Genomic DNA, 23,283 nt, shown 5'->3' with positions numbered 1-23,283 from the left:
TGGGGGGGGGGTAGGCTGGACTTGTTAGAGACTCTGACACTCATAAATACTGTTCTGTGGGGAAAAAGGCAGGAGAATTATTCATAAGGATTGTTTTGATGCTTGCGACTTAAATGTTTCAGCCATATAAACATAATTAAATCATAAAAAAATAATACCTACATCTTCTTTATGGTGGCGCTCACCAGATAATATGTACTTTTGAGAGAGTGACGTATGTAAGGTGAAGTAGTTGGCATTTAAAACATGCACAGTGGAGAGAATGTTTGCATACCTCTATGCTACATTAATGTAATGTGGATGATATTTCTTTTTGATATTGTACTTTTGGAAATTTTACATGATTTAAGCACACTGCTAACTAAAATGACTGCTCCCTTGTGTTAAAAAATCAGTCTGAATTAGTCTAAAGTACACTATACATAGCAGCTATTAAAATAGGGAAAATGAATTTTGCCAGACTAGACAATACCAGCTTCTGAAAGTGCAATGAATGAATTACCAAATATATAAAATGTAAAAAAAGTTATCGGCTCTTTTTTATACAATTGACCTCTGAAGTTCAGGAAGTGAAAATGACCAAGTAGAGCTAGCACTTTTTTGAAAGGTGCACATTTGAAGTAAGGCCAAGCTGTATACTCTATAACCCATAGTACACCCATCAATCATACACCAAAATAAAGGGAATTAAAGGTTCTTTGCAATATACCTAAGATATACAAGGTCTTTTTTAAATAGCCAGTATAACCAGTGAGGAAAGCCGGGGACATTCTTTTTCTTTAAATTCCTAACCCTATGCAAAATGCGAAACTGTATAGCGCCACCTTAAAGAAAATAAAAAAATGTTTGCAATTATTTTTTTTTATTTTCATATAATTATGTATGATGTTCTGAATAAAATGGTACATTCATATTGCATTTAAGCATGAAAATAAGCTAATTATGATCATTTTTCTCTTGCTTACATAATTTGCCATGAGGTATGTTTGTGTGAGTAGTGACCTTAATTATGGGGAAATTAGAAGACTTAGAATATAGTTATAGAGTCAACTTAAATTTAAAACTGTTGCAATAAGTGACAGAAATATATGGTGAAAATGTTTCTTTTCATTTATTTGCAATGAAATAAAAAAATAAATGAAGAGAAAGTGAATTCGCCTCTTCCATATTAAACAATAGGCAAATATTTTACACTTTGACCTTTGACCTTTATGAAGCTGATGAGTTACCTCCCTTTTCTAATTGTAAAATTCATTGTTGATATCTCAGAAATAATTCTGGCTAGTTTCATGTTCCTGTCATTCAGCATAACATTGGTTGCTATGTTTACAAAATGTAATGTGCATTCTTAAAATAGCTCACTTTTATCATGGGGGGGGGGTAGGCTGGACTTGTTAGAGACTCTGACACTCATAAATACTGTTCTGTGGGGAAAAAGGCAGGAGAATTATTCATAAGGATTGTTTTGATGCTTGCGACTTAAATGTTTCAGCCATATAAACATAATTAAATCATAAAAAAATAATACCTACATCTTCTTTATGGTGGCGCTCACCAGATAATATGTACTTTTGAGAGAGTGACGTATGTAAGGTGAAGTAGTTGGCATTTAAAACATGCACAGTGGAGAGAATGTTTGCATACCTCTATGCTACATTAATGTAATGTGGATGATATTTCTTTTTGATATTGTACTTTTGGAAATTTTACATGATTTAAGCACACTGCTAACTAAAATGACTGCTCCCTTGTGTTAAAAAATCAGTCTGAATTAGTCTAAAGTACACTATACATAGCAGCTATTAAAATAGGGAAAATGAATTTTGCCAGACTAGACAATACCAGCTTCTGAAAGTGCAATGAATGAATTACCAAATATATAAAATGTAAAAAAAGTTATCGGCTCTTTTTTATACAATTGACCTCTGAAGTTCAGGAAGTGAAAATGACCAAGTAGAGCTAGCACTTTTTTGAAAGGTGCACATTTGAAGTAAGGCCAAGCTGTATACTCTATAACCCATAGTACACCCATCAATCATACACCAAAATAAAGGGAATTAAAGGTTCTTTGCAATATACCTAAGATATACAAGGTCTTTTTTAAATAGCCAGTATAACCAGTGAGGAAAGCCGGGGACATTCTTTTTCTTTAAATTCCTAACCCTATGCAAAATGCGAAACTGTATAGCGCCACCTTAAAGAAAATAAAAAAATGTTTGCAATTATTTTTTTTTATTTTCATATAATTATGTATGATGTTCTGAATAAAATGGTACATTCATATTGCATTTAAGCATGAAAATAAGCTAATTATGATCATTTTTCTCTTGCTTACATAATTTGCCATGAGGTATGTTTGTGTGAGTAGTGACCTTAATTATGGGGAAATTAGAAGACTTAGAATATAGTTATAGAGTCAACTTAAATTTAAAACTGTTGCAATAAGTGACAGAAATATATGGTGAAAATGTTTCTTTTCATTTATTTGCAATGAAATAAAAAAATAAATGAAGAGAAAGTGAATTCGCCTCTTCCATATTAAACAATAGGCAAATATTTTACACTTTGACCTTTGACCTTTATGAAGCTGATGAGTTACCTCCCTTTTCTAATTGTAAAATTCATTGTTGATATCTCAGAAATAATTCTGGCTAGTTTCATGTTCCTGTCATTCAGCATAACATTGGTTGCTATGTTTACAAAATGTAATGTGCATTCTTAAAATAGCTCACTTTTATCATGGGGGGGGGGTAGGCTGGACTTGTTAGAGACTCTGACACTCATAAATACTGTTCTGTGGGGAAAAAGGCAGGAGAATTATTCATAAGGATTGTTTTGATGCTTGCGACTTAAATGTTTCAGCCATATAAACATAATTAAATCATAAAAAAATAATACCTACATCTTCTTTATGGTGGCGCTCACCAGATAATATGTACTTTTGAGAGAGTGACGTATGTAAGGTGAAGTAGTTGGCATTTAAAACATGCACAGTGGAGAGAATGTTTGCATACCTCTATGCTACATTAATGTAATGTGGATGATATTTCTTTTTGATATTGTACTTTTGGAAATTTTACATGATTTAAGCACACTGCTAACTAAAATGACTGCTCCCTTGTGTTAAAAAATCAGTCTGAATTAGTCTAAAGTACACTATACATAGCAGCTATTAAAATAGGGAAAATGAATTTTGCCAGACTAGACAATACCAGCTTCTGAAAGTGCAATGAATGAATTACCAAATATATAAAATGTAAAAAAAGTTATCGGCTCTTTTTTATACAATTGACCTCTGAAGTTCAGGAAGTGAAAATGACCAAGTAGAGCTAGCACTTTTTTGAAAGGTGCACATTTGAAGTAAGGCCAAGCTGTATACTCTATAACCCATAGTACACCCATCAATCATACACCAAAATAAAGGGAATTAAAGGTTCTTTGCAATATACCTAAGATATACAAGGTCTTTTTTAAATAGCCAGTATAACCAGTGAGGAAAGCCGGGGACATTCTTTTTCTTTAAATTCCTAACCCTATGCAAAATGCGAAACTGTATAGCGCCACCTTAAAGAAAATAAAAAAATGTTTGCAATTATTTTTTTTTATTTTCATATAATTATGTATGATGTTCTGAATAAAATGGTACATTCATATTGCATTTAAGCATGAAAATAAGCTAATTATGATCATTTTTCTCTTGCTTACATAATTTGCCATGAGGTATGTTTGTGTGAGTAGTGACCTTAATTATGGGGAAATTAGAAGACTTAGAATATAGTTATAGAGTCAACTTAAATTTAAAACTGTTGCAATAAGTGACAGAAATATATGGTGAAAATGTTTCTTTTCATTTATTTGCAATGAAATAAAAAAATAAATGAAGAGAAAGTGAATTCGCCTCTTCCATATTAAACAATAGGCAAATATTTTACACTTTGACCTTTGACCTTTATGAAGCTGATGAGTTACCTCCCTTTTCTAATTGTAAAATTCATTGTTGATATCTCAGAAATAATTCTGGCTAGTTTCATGTTCCTGTCATTCAGCATAACATTGGTTGCTATGTTTACAAAATGTAATGTGCATTCTTAAAATAGCTCACTTTTATCATGGGGGGGGGGTAGGCTGGACTTGTTAGAGACTCTGACACTCATAAATACTGTTCTGTGGGGAAAAAGGCAGGAGAATTATTCATAAGGATTGTTTTGATGCTTGCGACTTAAATGTTTCAGCCATATAAACATAATTAAATCATAAAAAAATAATACCTACATCTTCTTTATGGTGGCGCTCACCAGATAATATGTACTTTTGAGAGAGTGACGTATGTAAGGTGAAGTAGTTGGCATTTAAAACATGCACAGTGGAGAGAATGTTTGCATACCTCTATGCTACATTAATGTAATGTGGATGATATTTCTTTTTGATATTGTACTTTTGGAAATTTTACATGATTTAAGCACACTGCTAACTAAAATGACTGCTCCCTTGTGTTAAAAAATCAGTCTGAATTAGTCTAAAGTACACTATACATAGCAGCTATTAAAATAGGGAAAATGAATTTTGCCAGACTAGACAATACCAGCTTCTGAAAGTGCAATGAATGAATTACCAAATATATAAAATGTAAAAAAAGTTATCGGCTCTTTTTTATACAATTGACCTCTGAAGTTCAGGAAGTGAAAATGACCAAGTAGAGCTAGCACTTTTTTGAAAGGTGCACATTTGAAGTAAGGCCAAGCTGTATACTCTATAACCCATAGTACACCCATCAATCATACACCAAAATAAAGGGAATTAAAGGTTCTTTGCAATATACCTAAGATATACAAGGTCTTTTTTAAATAGCCAGTATAACCAGTGAGGAAAGCCGGGGACATTCTTTTTCTTTAAATTCCTAACCCTATGCAAAATGCGAAACTGTATAGCGCCACCTTAAAGAAAATAAAAAAATGTTTGCAATTATTTTTTTTTATTTTCATATAATTATGTATGATGTTCTGAATAAAATGGTACATTCATATTGCATTTAAGCATGAAAATAAGCTAATTATGATCATTTTTCTCTTGCTTACATAATTTGCCATGAGGTATGTTTGTGTGAGTAGTGACCTTAATTATGGGGAAATTAGAAGACTTAGAATATAGTTATAGAGTCAACTTAAATTTAAAACTGTTGCAATAAGTGACAGAAATATATGGTGAAAATGTTTCTTTTCATTTATTTGCAATGAAATAAAAAAATAAATGAAGAGAAAGTGAATTCGCCTCTTCCATATTAAACAATAGGCAAATATTTTACACTTTGACCTTTGACCTTTATGAAGCTGATGAGTTACCTCCCTTTTCTAATTGTAAAATTCATTGTTGATATCTCAGAAATAATTCTGGCTAGTTTCATGTTCCTGTCATTCAGCATAACATTGGTTGCTATGTTTACAAAATGTAATGTGCATTCTTAAAATAGCTCACTTTTATCATGGGGGGGGGGTAGGCTGGACTTGTTAGAGACTCTGACACTCATAAATACTGTTCTGTGGGGAAAAAGGCAGGAGAATTATTCATAAGGATTGTTTTGATGCTTGCGACTTAAATGTTTCAGCCATATAAACATAATTAAATCATAAAAAAATAATACCTACATCTTCTTTATGGTGGCGCTCACCAGATAATATGTACTTTTGAGAGAGTGACGTATGTAAGGTGAAGTAGTTGGCATTTAAAACATGCACAGTGGAGAGAATGTTTGCATACCTCTATGCTACATTAATGTAATGTGGATGATATTTCTTTTTGATATTGTACTTTTGGAAATTTTACATGATTTAAGCACACTGCTAACTAAAATGACTGCTCCCTTGTGTTAAAAAATCAGTCTGAATTAGTCTAAAGTACACTATACATAGCAGCTATTAAAATAGGGAAAATGAATTTTGCCAGACTAGACAATACCAGCTTCTGAAAGTGCAATGAATGAATTACCAAATATATAAAATGTAAAAAAAGTTATCGGCTCTTTTTTATACAATTGACCTCTGAAGTTCAGGAAGTGAAAATGACCAAGTAGAGCTAGCACTTTTTTGAAAGGTGCACATTTGAAGTAAGGCCAAGCTGTATACTCTATAACCCATAGTACACCCATCAATCATACACCAAAATAAAGGGAATTAAAGGTTCTTTGCAATATACCTAAGATATACAAGGTCTTTTTTAAATAGCCAGTATAACCAGTGAGGAAAGCCGGGGACATTCTTTTTCTTTAAATTCCTAACCCTATGCAAAATGCGAAACTGTATAGCGCCACCTAAACGCTGACCTGCTTTTATAATATTATTATTGACCAATCAGAATTTAGCACTTGCGATCATCGGGCAAGAAAGATTTACTGACCAATCAAAATCAAGCATCAAATATTCTCTGCTGAAAGTGACGTAATCGTATAAACATGAAGACCCAACAACACGGGACACGCTAAAGAATTAATTCTACAGATTTTCACACGAATTATAGAAATAAAGTGTAGCTACACAAGGCATCAGACATTTAAGATGTAAGTAGACAAGCCGTGTGATCAAAATGTCAAATCAGTTCAAAATACGTTTATTCCAACATCCGTCGACAACACATCGTAGCGGTAATACACAACATGTGCTTCGCATGAATGAACGTTCAAATCACGTCTGCCGAAATAAGTCTACACATCTATGAATTAAAACTGGGATATTTTAAGCATAAAAAGTACATATAACTAATATTGTCATTCCTTGTTGCACGAAATAGCTCACTTCATGAACAAGATATATATTACGATGGTGCGGTGAACGAGAAATGTCATGCTGTAAACATGCTAAAGTTGACGCTGTTGACTGAAACCAGATACACCGGCATAACACTGTGTACTATTTTGAAAAGTGTGACCAAAAGTTTATCAAATTAATGATTGAAACGCTAATATGATTTAGCTGAAAAAATGGGCAATGAATCGTTGGTATTTCGATTATTTATGGATCTGTATTGCTAATTAGAGAAATTAAAATATCTAGTTCCTTCAATAATCTATGTCTCTTCACATCATGACTCGGGAAACGGTATTTAATTAAGTGGAAGGTTTCGAATACGTTCATTGGTAAAGAAATAGTCTTACTCGTTTTTGATGTTAGAAGGCTATGATCAATTATTCCTTTTAAAGTCATGAAATATCAACATGATGATGAACTGTGAAATTAATTTTTGTCTCCTCGAGTTATGTAATAATGTGGACCAGGATACCAGCTTACCTACACTTGAATGAATCTGTAAATATCATCTTGGTAGTTGTCATTTCTATTTACTATTTACTACCACCCCCAAAGTAGCATTTCGATAATCACTGTATAGTATAGGCATACGGAATTTATTTTCTTTTCTCGATGATACCAAGTATGAAATAAAAACAAGGAACAAATGATTAAAGTGAGCTACAAGAGGAAATGAAAAGTCAACATGTAATGAAATTTCAACTGCATCATGAAAAGTGTTGATGGACAGATGGACATGCGTCCTATATGCTCTTGTGCACTATGGGCAATGGAGATAAGAAAAAAATTAAAATAATTGTAAAGGACTACCATCCCATAAGCGCATCTAGGCTATGAGCAATATAACTGTTGAGATACAAAACTGTACAATAATTGTAATAGAAAACCATCCCAAAAGCAAGTCTGGTCTATGAGCAGGAGAGGTAAATCATTGTACAATACATGTAAAGGACATACATCAAATGAGTTCATCATGGTTATAAACAATAACGATTATAGTTTGGACAATAATTGTAATGTTGTAATGGACATCCATCTAATAAGCTCTTCTAAACTAGAAGCAATGGAGACAAAAGTTTGTACAATAACTGTAATGGACAACCATCACATAAGCTTTCTGGGCTATAAGCAATGGAGATAATATATTGTCCAATAATTGTAATGGACAACCATCACATAACCTTTCTGGGCTATCGGTCGTAGGTATAAAACATTGTACATCTTAGATCTTTATAGCATCATCCTTTCACTTGCAGCTATTTTCGGCAGTTTTTAACAGCATCCAACGTTCATGCAATGGAATGATTCTTGCTTTATAAAACACACAATCAATCTGTAAACAAGTTCCCTTATTCCTCAAACATCATCAAGAAAGCATTAATGCTGCACATTATAAAATTCTAAAGATATCTAATAATCATTTAAACCTGTTTTACCTGACAAAAGCATGCTATATCTTTACACTAACATTTTGATGAAAAATACTTGTTATAACAGTAATGCTTTCCTGTGACAGTATTTTTCTATAGGATGTTTTTATCTAAATATTTTCTTTTACTTTATGAAGTTCCATTACTTGGATGACTCTGCAAATAAAACTGACACTAAGAGACTGATCATTTCATTTTTGGAGAGAGAGAGGAGCTGATATTTATTGTGAAAATCGTAGGCTCTTTCCCCCTCCCACATCTTAAATGGCTGATTACTAGTTTCAGTAGACATGGTTAATAGGGAAATTTGGAAAATTATCCATCTTATTGTCACACAAAAGTAAATTTTTTAGTCCAAAGAGCACGAACTAATGTAAACAGAAAATTGTATTTTAGTAAATTGTGTTTCTCCTAAAATACATTCCCAATCACATTAACTTTAAGAAATTACTACTGCTACCTCCAGAATCAAGCCCTTCCACAGACCAGAAAACGTCTGTCTGTAGTATGCATAGACAAAGAGAAGTAACTCTGTAGATTATTTCTCCTTATCCTGTTACATGTATTTGGCACTCTGCAACAATGGATATCATCTGTTTTAACTCGGGTACTGTCTAGGACATAAAGCACACTTTGTGAGGAGGGTTGGGAGGGATTTATGAAAATGTGATTGAGTAAGTATTTTCAGAGACATATGATTGCACTGTAAAATTATTCTTTCCGCATAAAATACATTGCGGAATCACATTAGCGTTACAAAATATAAGAGGAGGAACTGCTGAGCATCCAATCTCTACCATGATGCACTGTGTAGGGTCAAAGGTTATCTATGTTTAATGGTAACACTCTCCTAGCAACAGCTAACACTGCCGAATATAAACGTGTGTATATATAAATGTCTGCAAGAAGCTATCATGTGCACTATAGCAGAGGAACTACCATGTGCATTCTAGCAAAGGATTGTTTCTTCTAGGGCGATTCCAGCAAAAGTTGACAAGCCCTAGCCGAGGATGTGGTTCTGCCAGGAGTGACATGTTCTGGTGACTAAGAAGCAACCTTGGGACCAACTAGACTCAGCTCCATGTTTTATGATGTCATGTAGAAAGAAGACTCGGCATGTCACCCATATGATTACACTATATTGAGATACTGCACTCAGATGCAAGGCTTGTAGAAGTAGCTCATATTTCATTAGCCAAAATCCTCATCAGACATTCCTGTTCTTGTGAGAGATCAGCGTTGAGTGTTGACACAGGTTCAAACTTATACAAAGTTGCGTCATGTCAAAACCCGTAATAGATTCCACATTGGGAACGGGGTTAGTAACGTGAGCTCAGGAGTGGTCAATGTTGTTCTGGAAGCCTGAAATCTTTGTCGCAGCTAATGATCAGATGTCCATGATGTCTGAATTTGTCAGAAATCATAGAGCAACATCCCTTAATAGTTGCTGGTGATACCTTCATACTTTAGAAGAGAAAGTGCAAAGTTCAAGTCAGCTGGGTAATGGAGGCTGACAGTGGTGTGACATCATTTGCACAAGACCTGTCACTAAAATACTGCATATTTCCTATACTTCTGAAGTGGAGGCCCATCTAGCTGAAGAGATCCTCTCCACAATGAAGACTGGAGGAGTCTGCTAATAAGAATGATGCTGGCTATATTGGGAGGCAAAATAAAATGGCACTCGGATAGGCCTGGCATCTCCACCTATATCATGTCTAGGCTGGGTGCTGTAATTGTAACAGTGGGTTCCCCAGCTTTGTATGTTGCAACTGCATCATATTCAATTGTCAATATTCTACTTTACAAAGGTTTAAAATTCAGATCCAAAATATGTTAGAATCCTTCTGTCCTCCATATGATGCAGTGTAAATGGTAGAGGGGAGGCATTCCAGCATCCCCATTTAAATGGTGTAGGGAAAGCATTCCAACATCCCCATCTAAATGGTGGAGGGGAAGCATTCCAGCATCCACATGTAAACTAGATGATGAGTGAGAGGAAGGGTATAAACTTAAAATGTCTCAATCACTAGATATGGATGGGTCACTTTTCTCCTTGTACTTGATATGTTTTTGAAGAATCATGAAACATACATCTGTGCATTAAGAACAGACCTTACTGTTTATGGTTTATGAGCATTTAGTGCAGGCAAGGCAGAATTTTGTATTGTCTTCCATGACCTTAAAACATTTAATAGCCATGTTGTTACAGACTGGCTGAAAATATAAATTCAGTATGAGATAATGCATATTTATCACCTTAACTCCTGGTGACGTGTTTACGTGGCAGGAGGTAGTAGCCTACTGCTGAGCTATGTAGCGTCAAGGTCAAGTATGACACTAAAATGGGTGGCAGTATGGACAGGTAGACAGATGTAGCTCTACAATGATACCAAATAATCTCGAAGTTTTAGTTGCACTACAAAATACAGAGGAAAAAACTTCATTTTTAGACTTGATTTTTTTCCACCCAAAATTTGCTCGTGGTCGGAATCCAATTTTGTGTCCAGAGTTTAGATATTTCGGTCTCAGATCAAAGGCAGACCATTATGAACTGCAAACAGACAGATGAACCTTTGCAAATGTAGGACAAGATGGGCATTTGCAATGAAAGAGTGGTCTTCATACGGAAATAAAGGGTCTAGTAAGCAAAAATAAACAAAGAAAAAAAGAACTCGAACTTTTACCCTTCTTCTCATGCGCAAGCCAAATAGCAAATAAAAAACGATATTTCTAACACAACTAGCCATTAGGTTCTTGGAAAATCACCTGAAAGTTGATGTATTAGGATGTATTAATATATAGCTTTCAAAATGTGTTTCCTACTCGAATTTCAGGCAAAAACGACAAAAACCTCCAGGGGTTAATGTGTTAAAAAATAGAATTGAACACACAAGTAGTAAGACATCATACATCAACGCTAATCGGTGAAAAGAATCAGAAAAACTGTTACTAATGGAATTATCAAGGACTTAAGGAAACAGTAATTAATAAATAGATTGATAATTAAAAAAGATGTTTCTAAAAGATCCAAAAAACTGTGTTGGTTCTGTGTTTTATGGCACAACACAAGTAGGTTATTTTTTGCCTTGGTAGTTGGAGTAAACTCCCTTGCCCAAGGACATCATACAGTAGCTGACCCAGGCTGGTCCAACAGTAGGATTCAAACTTGCACAATTTCAGTAGTGATTGCACCAATGTAAACAGATAATGTCATATGAAATGGTAACATCTATAACATGTCATCAAAATATACAAAAATGTATACACTATATAGTATGATTGTCAGATTTATTGTACCACCAAAAAGGACATTTGATGGCTAGTATAAATAGAATCACAGTGGTTCAGAGGCCTGTTGGCAGTTTGCAGTGAAAATTAAAATGATAGTATACAGAGTGCCACCAAGTCGGGTTATGGGAGTTAATCTGTACAAGTTACTTCCCTTGGTCCACATAAAGAGAGAGAGGTACCTTTTCAAGCTTATTGAGGGCTGGATTCTGGAGGTAGCAGAAGTAAGGTGGTCGGGTAATGTATTTGATGGAGAAATGACCTGGAAAAGAGTCAACTGAAATTGTACTGCTTGGGCTGAATCAACCTGATATTGTTCACCAGATTAATATCTTAACATCTGAACACCTCACTAAACTGGCATGTGTAGTTTTGTTGGAACATAATATAACCTATGAAAACCAACTTGCAAATAAGACATCCTTTTGATTTTACCTATATAGCATCATATAACACTAGATATCATGTTCTTTTTACCTATAGCATAACATAACCCTTAGCAAAACAACGCCAAAATTAGAAATCATGTTCATCTTACCAATAACATAACATAACCCTATGCAAACCAACTCACAAACTGGAGATCATGTTCATTTAACCTAGATGCAAGATCACCTCATTACTATGCATAGAACTTGCTCATTATCAAATTTATCTTAGATCATGACTAGATAAATCCATATTATAAGTTTCATGAAAACAGACAGAAAATTATGTCTTCTTAATTGGTCAAAATGCAAGCCAATCATATGCATGATCAGCACATTAATATGCATAGATCTTACTCACTTTAAAACTTTTCTGAGGCCATGCTGATAGAAGCCCGAATTTTAAGTTTTGATCCAAATCAGGTTTAAAAAATCAAGCATGCCAAACTCAACAGATATCATCTCGTCTTTATATGCGGAAGTCACTCAATATTGAACTGTTTGAAGTTGGATCAAAATTTAGCCAGAAAAATGTCCTACTATGTGATAATAAGTGTAGCCAATCAGATGCAAGATAACCTCAATAATATGATTGAATTTTGGTCTGTTTTGAAATCCGCAAAGACCTAGGTTATATAACTTTATATTTCAAGTTTGATCAAAGCTGAATCATAAATATGGCCTTTAGAATGGAAAGAAAAAATTGATTATGGATGAATTACTGATGCAAGGACATATTATAATTTGTACATTACGGTTTGGTGAGTTAAAAAATTGATAAAAGATTTGTCCCGATTGAATAAAACTATGAACAATTCCTGAACTGACAGTCTTGCAGACTCATTTGGCCTTATGATCTTATCGGCTACAAATTGATAAGCGAGTTCTTCTGTGCTGAATATAGCTCTGAACCATCAGAAGATTTAATGTTTTACGTGATGTAGGTTCAAGCGCAGTCAACCATGTTGTGATTGTGAATTTTGATAAGACATGATCTGTTAATATAACGATTTTTGAATGTAATCAAATTCCTTGCATTTAAATCCTGGCAGGGTGAAATGACATGTGAAAAGGATATTCAAGAGGAAACAACATACCATTGAACACCCTGAATGTTAGCAAACACATCGTCACAGTAATGGGCCATGTGTGAACACTTTTAATGTAAACAAACATATCATCACAGTAATGAGCCATATGTGAACACTTTGAATGTAAACATTGTCACAGTAATGAGCAATATGTGGACACTTTGAATGTAAACAAACACATCGTCATTGCAATTAGATACATTAAACTATGATTATCATCAATACTCTCCAAATTCTTGCGAGATGAAGCTTCACTCAGAAATTGATTTATATTTAATAACAAATATGGAAGCAAGGGGGTTCACTAAGTTCTGCATTAATAGCAGCTATGTTACAGGGATCAAGGGCCATAACTCTATATCTTTCTACCGTATTACATATTACAATATTCAAGGGCAGACAATGATGTTTGAAGGCATACTCATGCTATATCTAAATTCAAGATCCAGATAATCATGACATATCTGAACTCACGATTCAGTGGCTGACAATTAAATGTTTAAGTTATAATCATGACATATCTCAAGTCGTTATTCATCGACTGAGAATTAAGAATGTAGCCATACTCTTAATATATCGGGAATTGTATTCCATGGGGAGATAATTAATGTCTCCAGTCATAATCGCTACAAATAGGAATTCTTGATCCAGGGGTCGACAGTTAAAATGTAAATGAATGATCATGACATGTATGAATTCTGGATCCTGGGACTGAGTATTATTATGTTTAAAGTTATAATCATGACATGTATGAATTCTGGATCCTGGGACTGAGTATTATTATGTTTAAAGTTATAATCATGACATGTATGAATTCTGGATCCTGGGACTGAGTATTATTATGTTTAAAGTCAAAATCATGACATGTATGAATTCTGGATCCTGGGACTGAGTATTATTATGTTTAAAGTTATAATCATGACATGTATGAATTCTGGATCCTGGGACTGAGTATTATTATGTTTAAAGTTATAATCATGACATGTATGAATTCTGGATCCTGGGACTGAGTATTATTATGTTTAAAGTCAAAATCATGACATGTATGGATTCTGGATCCTGGGGCTGAATATTATGGTTAAAGTCAAAATCATGAACTTTTATGACAACTTATTGTATGTAATAGTGTTGCCATTACAGGTACTAATGTAGACTGTACAAAGTTATATTTACATTATTTACAACTAATAAAAGGACTGCAATCAGGTTTTGCACAATCCTCCAACTAAATGGGGTGGGGAGGCTCTTGGTTTACTGTAAGAATGTCATATTATTGAAGATTTGTGTAAAATCAGAGGAATGTACTGTATATCCCATCTCGATGACAACATCAACAGCTCTTACAGCTCTTACATAATGCATACTGACTATTCCTGCTACAGCTGTTACGTTATCAAAATGTTTACAAGTCACACAAAGTATGTCCAAGTCTGTTGTGTTTTTCAATCCTTCTGAATGTTTTTGTAGTGTATCAAGGAAAAATACATTTTGAATTGATCTTTGGGTTGATAATTAGGTCTGAAGCCATAATCATGATATCTGTGAACTTAAATCCAGTGGTGACAATTACGTCTTAAGTCATACTCATGATATATATGGACTCAAGATCCTGGGGTCACATTTAAATCTTAGGTCATAATAGCAACACTGAATGATAACCTATCAACATTATTTACAACTTGTAATAATGCCAGCAATCAGATTTTACAAAATCCTCAAAAATTAATGTGATGGGTGGATTTAATATAAGAAAGTCACGCAGTTGCAGCTACGTATGTGCAATCACATACATGTGCACTATCTCTTGTTTCCATGACAATGTCTGTAGTTTTTCGGTATTGTTTGATTTTGCCTTGATACTGTATGAAGATGGTTATGTGTCACTGTCATCAGATGCTTTATTTGATTCATGGGCACGACTTGAAATCAAATCCTGTACAAGCCTTTCAAGAGTTTCCACCCTTCTGGTGTGTGTTTGTAGTGTGTCAAGGAAAGATGTACCTTGAACTGTTGACAACTGGATGCCTTGAATCTCTCTTGATATTTCATTCTCAAAGTCTGGGTCGCCACACTCCTTACTTAGTGCTTCCAGTGTTGTGCGTATGTCATTCCAAAATGTCTGGTAATCATTTGAATCCACCGTGACTGATTTTGCATGAGCAAATATTTCATTTCTTTTGTCTCTCAAAAACTGTATCATGTTCAGTTGCTGATGACTTACAGTAAGTACAATGTTAGTAAATAAGGCAGATAAAAGTGTGATATCATAATCACCCAGGTTGGTACTTCTGCCTTGTGGAAACAAGATGTCCATTTGAGATTTATTTAGTATTTTCATCTTCCTTAGATCGTCAATATCTGTTCTGTTGTTAGCAAGATATTGGTCCAAAGTGCACACTGGTGTGCCTATATGATATAGCAGGAGGCGTCTAAGGACCCTAGATCCAACATTTACCAACAGACATGCAATGTGCATGAATCTGTCAGTATCATCAACTGATGGGTGTTGCACGACATTAGTTGCTGTGTATCCTGATGCTGGGGTTTGCATGACATTTGTTGTGGAACCAAATGCAGAGCCTTGCATGACATCCGTTGTTGTTGATGCTGATGTGGGGGCTTGCATGTCATTAGCTGTTGTGGTAGTGGCTGTTGGGCATGGTGTGGAACCAGTTGTTGTGGATGGTTTGGAACCAGTTGCTGCGGCTTGCAAGATATCAGCTACTGTGGATACTGATGTTGGGGCTTGTTTGGAGATAGTTGCTGTGGATCCTGATATTGAGGCTTGCATGCCATTAGTTGTTGTGGATCCTGATGTTGGGGTTTGTATGACATTAGCTGTGGAACCAGACGCTGGGGCTTGAATGACATTAGTTGTTGTGGATCCTGAAGTTGGGGCTTGCATGACATTAGTTGTTGTGGATCCTGATGTTGGGGTTTGCATGACATTAGTTGTTGTGGATCCTGTTGTTGGGGCTTGCATGACATTAGTTGTTGTGGATCCTGATGTTGGGGCTTGCATGACATTAGTTGTTGTGGATCCTGATGTTGGGCCTTGCATGACATTAGTAGTGGATATTGACGTTGGGGCTTGGATGATATTAATTATTGTGGATCCTGATGTTGGGGATTGCATGCCATTAGTTGTTGTGGATCTTGATGTTGGGCCTTGCATGACATTAGTTGTTGTGGATATTGATGTTGTGGCTTGCATGACATTACTTATTGTGGATCCTGATGTTGGGGATTGCATGCCATTAGTTGTTGTGGATCTTGATGTTGGGGCTTGCATGACATTAGTTATTGTGGATCCTGATGTTGGGGATTGCATGACATTAGTTGTTGTGGATTCTGATGTTGGGGTTTGCATGACATTAGCTGTGGAAGCAGATGCTTGGGCTTGCATGACATCAGTTGTTGTGGATCCTGATGTTGGGGCTTGCATGACATTAGCTGTTGTGGAAGTGGATTTTGGGCATGGTGAGGAACTTGTTGTTGTGGATGGTATGGAAGCAGATGTTGTGGCTGGCATTACATTAGTTGATGTGGAAACAGATGTTGGTGCTTGCATGACATCAGTTGTGGTGGAACTGGATGTTGCTGTTTGCATGACCTCAGACGTTGTAGATGTTAGGGATGGTGCAGAGCCAGTTGTTGAGGCTTGCTCGACACCATTCATTGTGGATAGTGCAGAAGATGCTGGGACTGATATAACATCAGCTGTTGTGGAAGCTGATGCTGGAATGTGCATGGTATCAGCTGTTGTGGATTCTGATATTGGAGCTTGCATGACATCAGTCTTTGCAAAACTAGATATTGAAATTTGCATCACATCAGATGTTTTGGAACTGGATGATGTGGATGATGTTGATCCAGTTGTTGTGGATGTTGTGGCTCTTGTTGTTGGGGCTTGAATGAGACCAACAGCTGTGAATGATGTGGAGCTAGATGCTGGGGCTTGCATGACATCTGCTTCTGGGGCTGGAGTGGAAACATCTGTTTGGGCTTGTGTAGAATGGCCTGCTAGGTCCTGCAAAAAAACTGCAGGGGCTGAAATAGATAAAAATGATTCTGATACTATATTTAAACTGTTTTCCAGGTATGACACTATTTTAACACAAGAAGAGAGATGTAAATACTAAATCAAAGATTCAGTTTCTAATATAATTAAAGAAATATCTATGAAAAATCTATCTCAATCTATCTAGCTATGTGTCTGCTACTGTAAAAGGCTTTAAAGTCTATTAGTCTATGGAGACAAGAGACTCAGGTTGATCTGATATCACTTGCATGGCCTATGTATGATTTTAATATCCAAATAAGATATATGTTTAACTAGCTTTAAAGCCTACCATTGGTCAAACTTCATCAGTATGAAATTAATAGCTCATTAGCATACTCATCCTTAATTTTGATGATGTAACTAGACGAGAAATAGAGTCTCCTATCAAAGTTGTAACAAGTTCGGTCAATCTACTGCAGGAATATCTTATTATTAGTGGTTTAAGCTCAGCAAATTAGATACAGCATGACCATGCAAATATGCACAGGGTTTGCACAGCCAGTTGGATGCTGGATTATCATATAAATATGCCTAGAGTTTGCTCATAAAAAAATGATCCAACACCTTCACGATATAAGCTTATTTACCAAATTTAATTACATTGGTGATGGATATTTTCATGATATAAGCCTATTTATCAACTCTGATTACCTTGGGGGTGGCCATCTTCATGATATAAGCTTATTTACCAAATTTAATTACATTGGTGATGACCATCTTCATGATATAACCTCATTTACCAAATTTAAGTACGTTGGTGATGGATATCTTCCTGATATAAGCCTATTTACCAAATTTAATTAAATTGGGGATGACCATCTTCATGATATAAGCTTATTTACCAAATTTAATTACATTGGTGATGGATATTTGCATGATATAAGCATATTACCAACTCTGATTACATTGGTGATGTCTATCTTCATGACATAAGCTATTTACCAAATCTGCATAACTGATGCAGAGATGCTGCAAGGATTTAAGTATGGAGTGGGGGATTAGAGCAAAACAGGGGGAGATAAAATGGCCATAGTTCAATATTTACCAAACACTTCAATCCTCATCTTTCTTCATCCTCCAGTTTTAGAGCCCTACTAAAATCAAAATCTTTAAAAAAGATTGTACTTCTAGATGTGTAAGCGTTTATCTGTTGCTTCTGAATTTATTCTATTCTTTACCTGAGTATGAATATTGTTTTGTGCTTAGCACTCCCTTTCATAGTCGGATGTCTGAAGGGACATATACATAGCATGCTTACTCAGCTGGAACAAGCTTAGAAAATGTTCTTTATGGTTGTTATGTACAATTTTCCACAACTCAAAGGTAATGTATTTTAGATAATTCCACTCCAAAATAAGATGTTTGAATACAATATGATTTGTGAAAGTTTCACTTTCTTGAATCAGTGGTTTATTATGTAAGATTTACTGTCTGTTTCATAATGTTGTGTTACGATTTTTACGTGCATTAACAGCATATGCTGCTTTTTCGGACAGATGTAGTTTGATCAAATAAATATATTTACTTATTACTTTATTTTTTAGAGGCTTGTTTATTAAATTTATATTGACCCTTATTCTAGGGATATATTGTTTTGTAACACAAGATGCTGCAGGGCTATGCTGTTTTAGGAAAGAAATGAAAATTGTACTTAACCTTTAAGTTGTCTGTAAATTGATTGGTCTTGTCCTACATGTAATGTTTACATACCATTGAAATAGTGGGTGACCAGCATTATATGTTTTTGTCCATCCAGCATGGACAGTTGACTCACACATAACTCCATTTTCATATTCAAAATAACTTGTTTATCCATTGCTACTTTCCCAGCTTCAATAATCTGATATACTTTCCAACATTAAAAATAAACTGCTTTCATCAATTTTTTTCAGCCAGAATTTGCCAAACAAATTGTGATCTAAGGTTGAAGGTTGAACCTCGCAGGTCAACACACTACAGATATCTCAATCATGACTTTATACACACGGAACAACCATGCTCCAAATACAATATATATCTACCATGATTTTGTACACACAGACCGACCATGGTCTACATAATATATATATACATATCTTGATTTTATAAATTAACCACCATGGTCCACATACCGGAACCATGGTCCACCTGCAAGATATATCTCTATTGGCCTTTGTCAAAATCGCAATGAATAGCATCATGCTTTTTTTTCACTGTATGATAATTCTTCACACTTTTTTAAGGATTATTATTATATTGTTTTGAATTTGTATGCACAATAAAATGTCTTTATTTTCAAAAAACACACAACATACTTACTGCATCCTCAAGCACACACCAGCATTTCTGTCTTCACAGACACAAACACACAAATACAATGATTTTCTTTCACAACCACACAAATAGAAAGTACAATTTTCTTTCTTTATATATTCCCTGTACATTTATAGCCATGAGTCATACCACAGACTATCTTACAATTGCTTTTTTTCTACATATATCTTGTCTTCTAGATAAAGGTTTGAAACTGCTAAACTTTTGAAAATAGGAAAAGATCATAGCCAGGAAAAAAGACATCACACACACACACACACACACACATATATATATATATATATATATATATATATATATATATATATACTGACCAACAATGGTCCCCATACTCTATATTGGCCTTTGTTGAAATCACCATGAATAACATCACGTTTACAATGATTCATATGATCTTATTATGAATCTGAATGTACAATATGATGTCTGTATTCTTAAAAAACACCCATAACATAATTACTATCTTCTCTCGCACACATACACACACACAAACATACACACACACACACACACACACACACACACACAAGATAACTTTCCTTTTTTAATATTCCCCACACATAGGAAGCGATGGGTCAGGGACTTCTCCCAACGACTACCAAACAATTCCTTTCTTTTCTACATACATCTTAGCTCTGTACATAAATGTCTGAATCAGCTAAAATGTTTACAATAGGAAAAGAGGATAGCCTGAAGAAAGAACACATTATATTCACATACATACATACATACATACATACATACATACATACATACATACATACATACACACACACACACACACATACATACATACATACATACATACATACATACATACATACATACATACATACATATATATACATATATATATATATATATGCATACAACGTTATTAGGAATCTTTTATTCCATTTCTTATAAAATGTCCGAAAGTAGAGAGAAGGATGTGCTGACCAGAAGAGATTAAGACACAGGAATATTGTAAGAGTATATAATAGGTATACACATAAATCTTATTAAACTAGTTTTAGATGATATGAACCAAAGCATAATCAAGACTGTGGATGCATCAACTGATTTCCTAAATATAGACAGAAACTTTAACTATCCTTTACTACTACATAAATACATGTGTGCCATTTAGATTCAAAACCTTCCACCTTGTTTCTGTTAGTTAATTCCAACTCATAAATGTAGTATTGTTTCAAGACGTTTTTAAACAAAGGTAGAGATGGCAGTTTTTGTTCATGGCGCATAGTATAAACGTGTCTTTTAGATATCAGCGATATAAAATTAATTACATTGCCTGCTTCTAACATACCAACAATTATTCCTGTAAGAGAAAAGGTATACAGGAAATTAGTGTCATTTCAAATTCATCGGCTTATATCAAGGGTTCATAGCAGCAGTAAGGCACAAAATGTAAGTCTAATTTGATGTTTTCATACTGGCATTACGATAATATTTAAGGTCACCCTACCCACCCACAAATTGCTAAAATCATCGTTTGATACAAGAGTAAAAGTAAAACTTAATGAAGTATAAACACATAACATGACTCAAAATAAAGCTGCCCATGGCACAAATAATGGTTTTGGAAATGTGTCAGACTCATCACTTTTAGCAGTAGTGTGAAAACGTTTGCATCCTCTATACATGAAGCTATCATTTAACAATGCCAACCTATCTATTCCGAATACTGCTTCTTGTTTTAAATTGTTGTATGTATACTTATATTTGCATAACACAAATCTATCATAACACCCATCAGTGCTTAAAAAGCAACCCATGGCTGATTTTTATAGCTTTTTAAGGTTCACATCAAGCATGGTGAAATTTTTAGCTACCATCAGCTTTTTTAGGCAAACGGCTAAATTTCATGTTTTTTACTTTTTGTGGTTGGCTATATACCCTGTTAAAACATTCTAAAACTGATTCAAAGCTGCAGTCCCTAAAAAAGATAGAAACATGTTTCAGGTGAATCGATACAAAAAGAACATTCATTATTATTTGCCGTTCCATTGTTTCCACAATAGTGTTTGGGCAAGAACTCTATGTAGTAATTTATACTGAAACCAAACTAGATTAGAATATTTTGTAATTCTCTATGTTAAGGCAAAATGCCTTGTCAAATCAAATTGGTTTGGTTAAGTTACATTTTCTATTTCGCTTTTAAGTTTTTAATATTTTTGTGTCTTTCACAAAATATTATAAATATTTCTTCAATCCTTTCTACATTTCAAGGAAAAGTAAAAGCTTTTGTTCTTTACGTGTTTCTTATCTGACAACATTTCACAATATTCAGGTTATATGCTCTTGTTTTGCTGCTACATATTTGATATACAAATATTAAAGCTGGTAGCAGTTGATATCAGAATATTTACTAATGTACATTTTCCCTTTAATAATGCTCTATTTTACTCAGTTTTGTCCTTTGATACACGATTAAAGTATGTTATCTACAATACGATGTATGATCTCTATGATATACTGCATGTCTTGCATACAGTATGAGATATGATCTCTATGACAGACTGCATGTCTTGAGTACAGTATGATCTCTATGATAGACTGCATTTTTGAGTACAGTATGATGTGTGATTTATATGATAGACTGCATATTTTTAGTACAGTATGTCATACGATCTCTATGACAGACTGCATGTCTTGAGAGACCACTTACTCTCCACTTGGTAGAGTTAGGTGGACAGGTCTTCCTTCAAGATGAGTTTAATTGTATTTCAAACCAAATAATATTAAATATGCCATTTCTTCATTATTCTACTCCTCAACATAAGGATTTAAACAGAACTAAGTATAAATTCAATTTATTTTTAATCTTACCTATGGGTTGTAATGACTGATAATGGAATTCCCAGATGTGCCCTAGGATAATGGGCATCCCCATAAAACCTGTCTGTCCAACAACCCATACAATGATGTCATCAGGACCTGAGGATGGTGAGCTCGTTACAATGAAAATATCCATTTGTAGTTTCCTAGCCATAGCAACCACCACCACATGGTCTGCCCATTCTCCATCCCTGGCCATTCGTGTACAATAGTCATCAAATGTCTCATCATGGATGAAACTCTCCAAATTTATGGTGCCTTCAGATGCCTGAGTGGGTGAGAAACATTCGGTTAAGTACTACATTATTTGACAAAAATTGATGCTAATAATTTATTACCCCATCACTTATTAGCTTATTGTGTTCTCAATGGTCAATGTAGGCCAGAAGAAAACATCTTTCTGACATAAATGATAAAACCTCTAAATGTTTCTCATGCAAGTTATATGAAACTATTGCAAGTTATATATATTTATATACAGAGAGAGAGAGAGAGAGATACAGAGAATGGATACATATCTGCAAGATGCTCAAGCTAAAAAAGAAGTTACTTGTTGATGATTCCCTATAATGCTTACAGTTTCTGTTCATCAAGCCATGACTGAACATCAGAGAAAACATTTTTTAAACATTTCCTTCAAATTCCCCTTTATAGACAGACAGCATAAAATCTTTGCTTACATGCAGTACTCTATTAGTCCTCATGAAGGCAACTACTTCCTGGCGCAGCTGTTTTGGTGTTTTTTGTACAACACAATTTAATCGTTGAAGTTGACTGGAGACAGCCTCAAAAAAGCAGTTACCATTAGCAGGAGTTTCACCATGAAATTGCAGCCCCATTGACAGACAGTTTTCTTCCAGTGTAGATTGACGTGAAGAAGCATCTTGATGTGACTTGCTTAGAATTTGGCACAAAAGGTTAGGGTCAGAACAAGGAACTCCTGTAAAAAAAAATTCATATAAGCTTACACACTAAAATCTGGCACTAAAATTTAAGGTCTAAAGAAGGCACTCCTGCAAACAGAATTTTACA

At 34.6% G+C, this 23,283-nt stretch overlaps 1 protein-coding gene across 1 annotated transcript in view; it reads right to left on the bottom strand.

Annotated features, from left to right (window-relative positions):
• Nucleotides 1-7,374: 7,374 nt before the first annotated feature.
• LOC149784705 (uncharacterized) overlaps nt 7,375-23,283 on the bottom strand; it is a 74,789-nt gene continuing 58,880 nt past the window's right edge. Inside the window, exons 11-13 of the mRNA XM_089932738.1 lie at nt 22,932-23,191; nt 22,243-22,519; nt 7,375-17,087 (exon numbers count right to left, since the gene is read on the bottom strand). Coding sequence (XP_089788864.1) covers nt 14,911-17,087; nt 22,243-22,519; nt 22,932-23,191 — 2,714 coding nt within the window. The 3' untranslated portion in view covers nt 7,375-14,910. The remainder of the gene's footprint in view (nt 17,088-22,242; nt 22,520-22,931; nt 23,192-23,283) is intronic.

The sequence above is a fragment of the Sinohyriopsis cumingii genome, chromosome 14 (genome assembly GCF_028554795.1).
Source record: "Sinohyriopsis cumingii isolate HCF-2022 chromosome 14, ASM2855479v2, whole genome shotgun sequence".
Lineage (NCBI taxonomy): Eukaryota > Metazoa > Mollusca > Bivalvia > Unionida > Unionidae > Sinohyriopsis > Sinohyriopsis cumingii.
The sequence above is the reverse complement of the archived record's forward strand: the minus strand, read 5'-3'. Positions and strand labels throughout refer to the sequence as shown.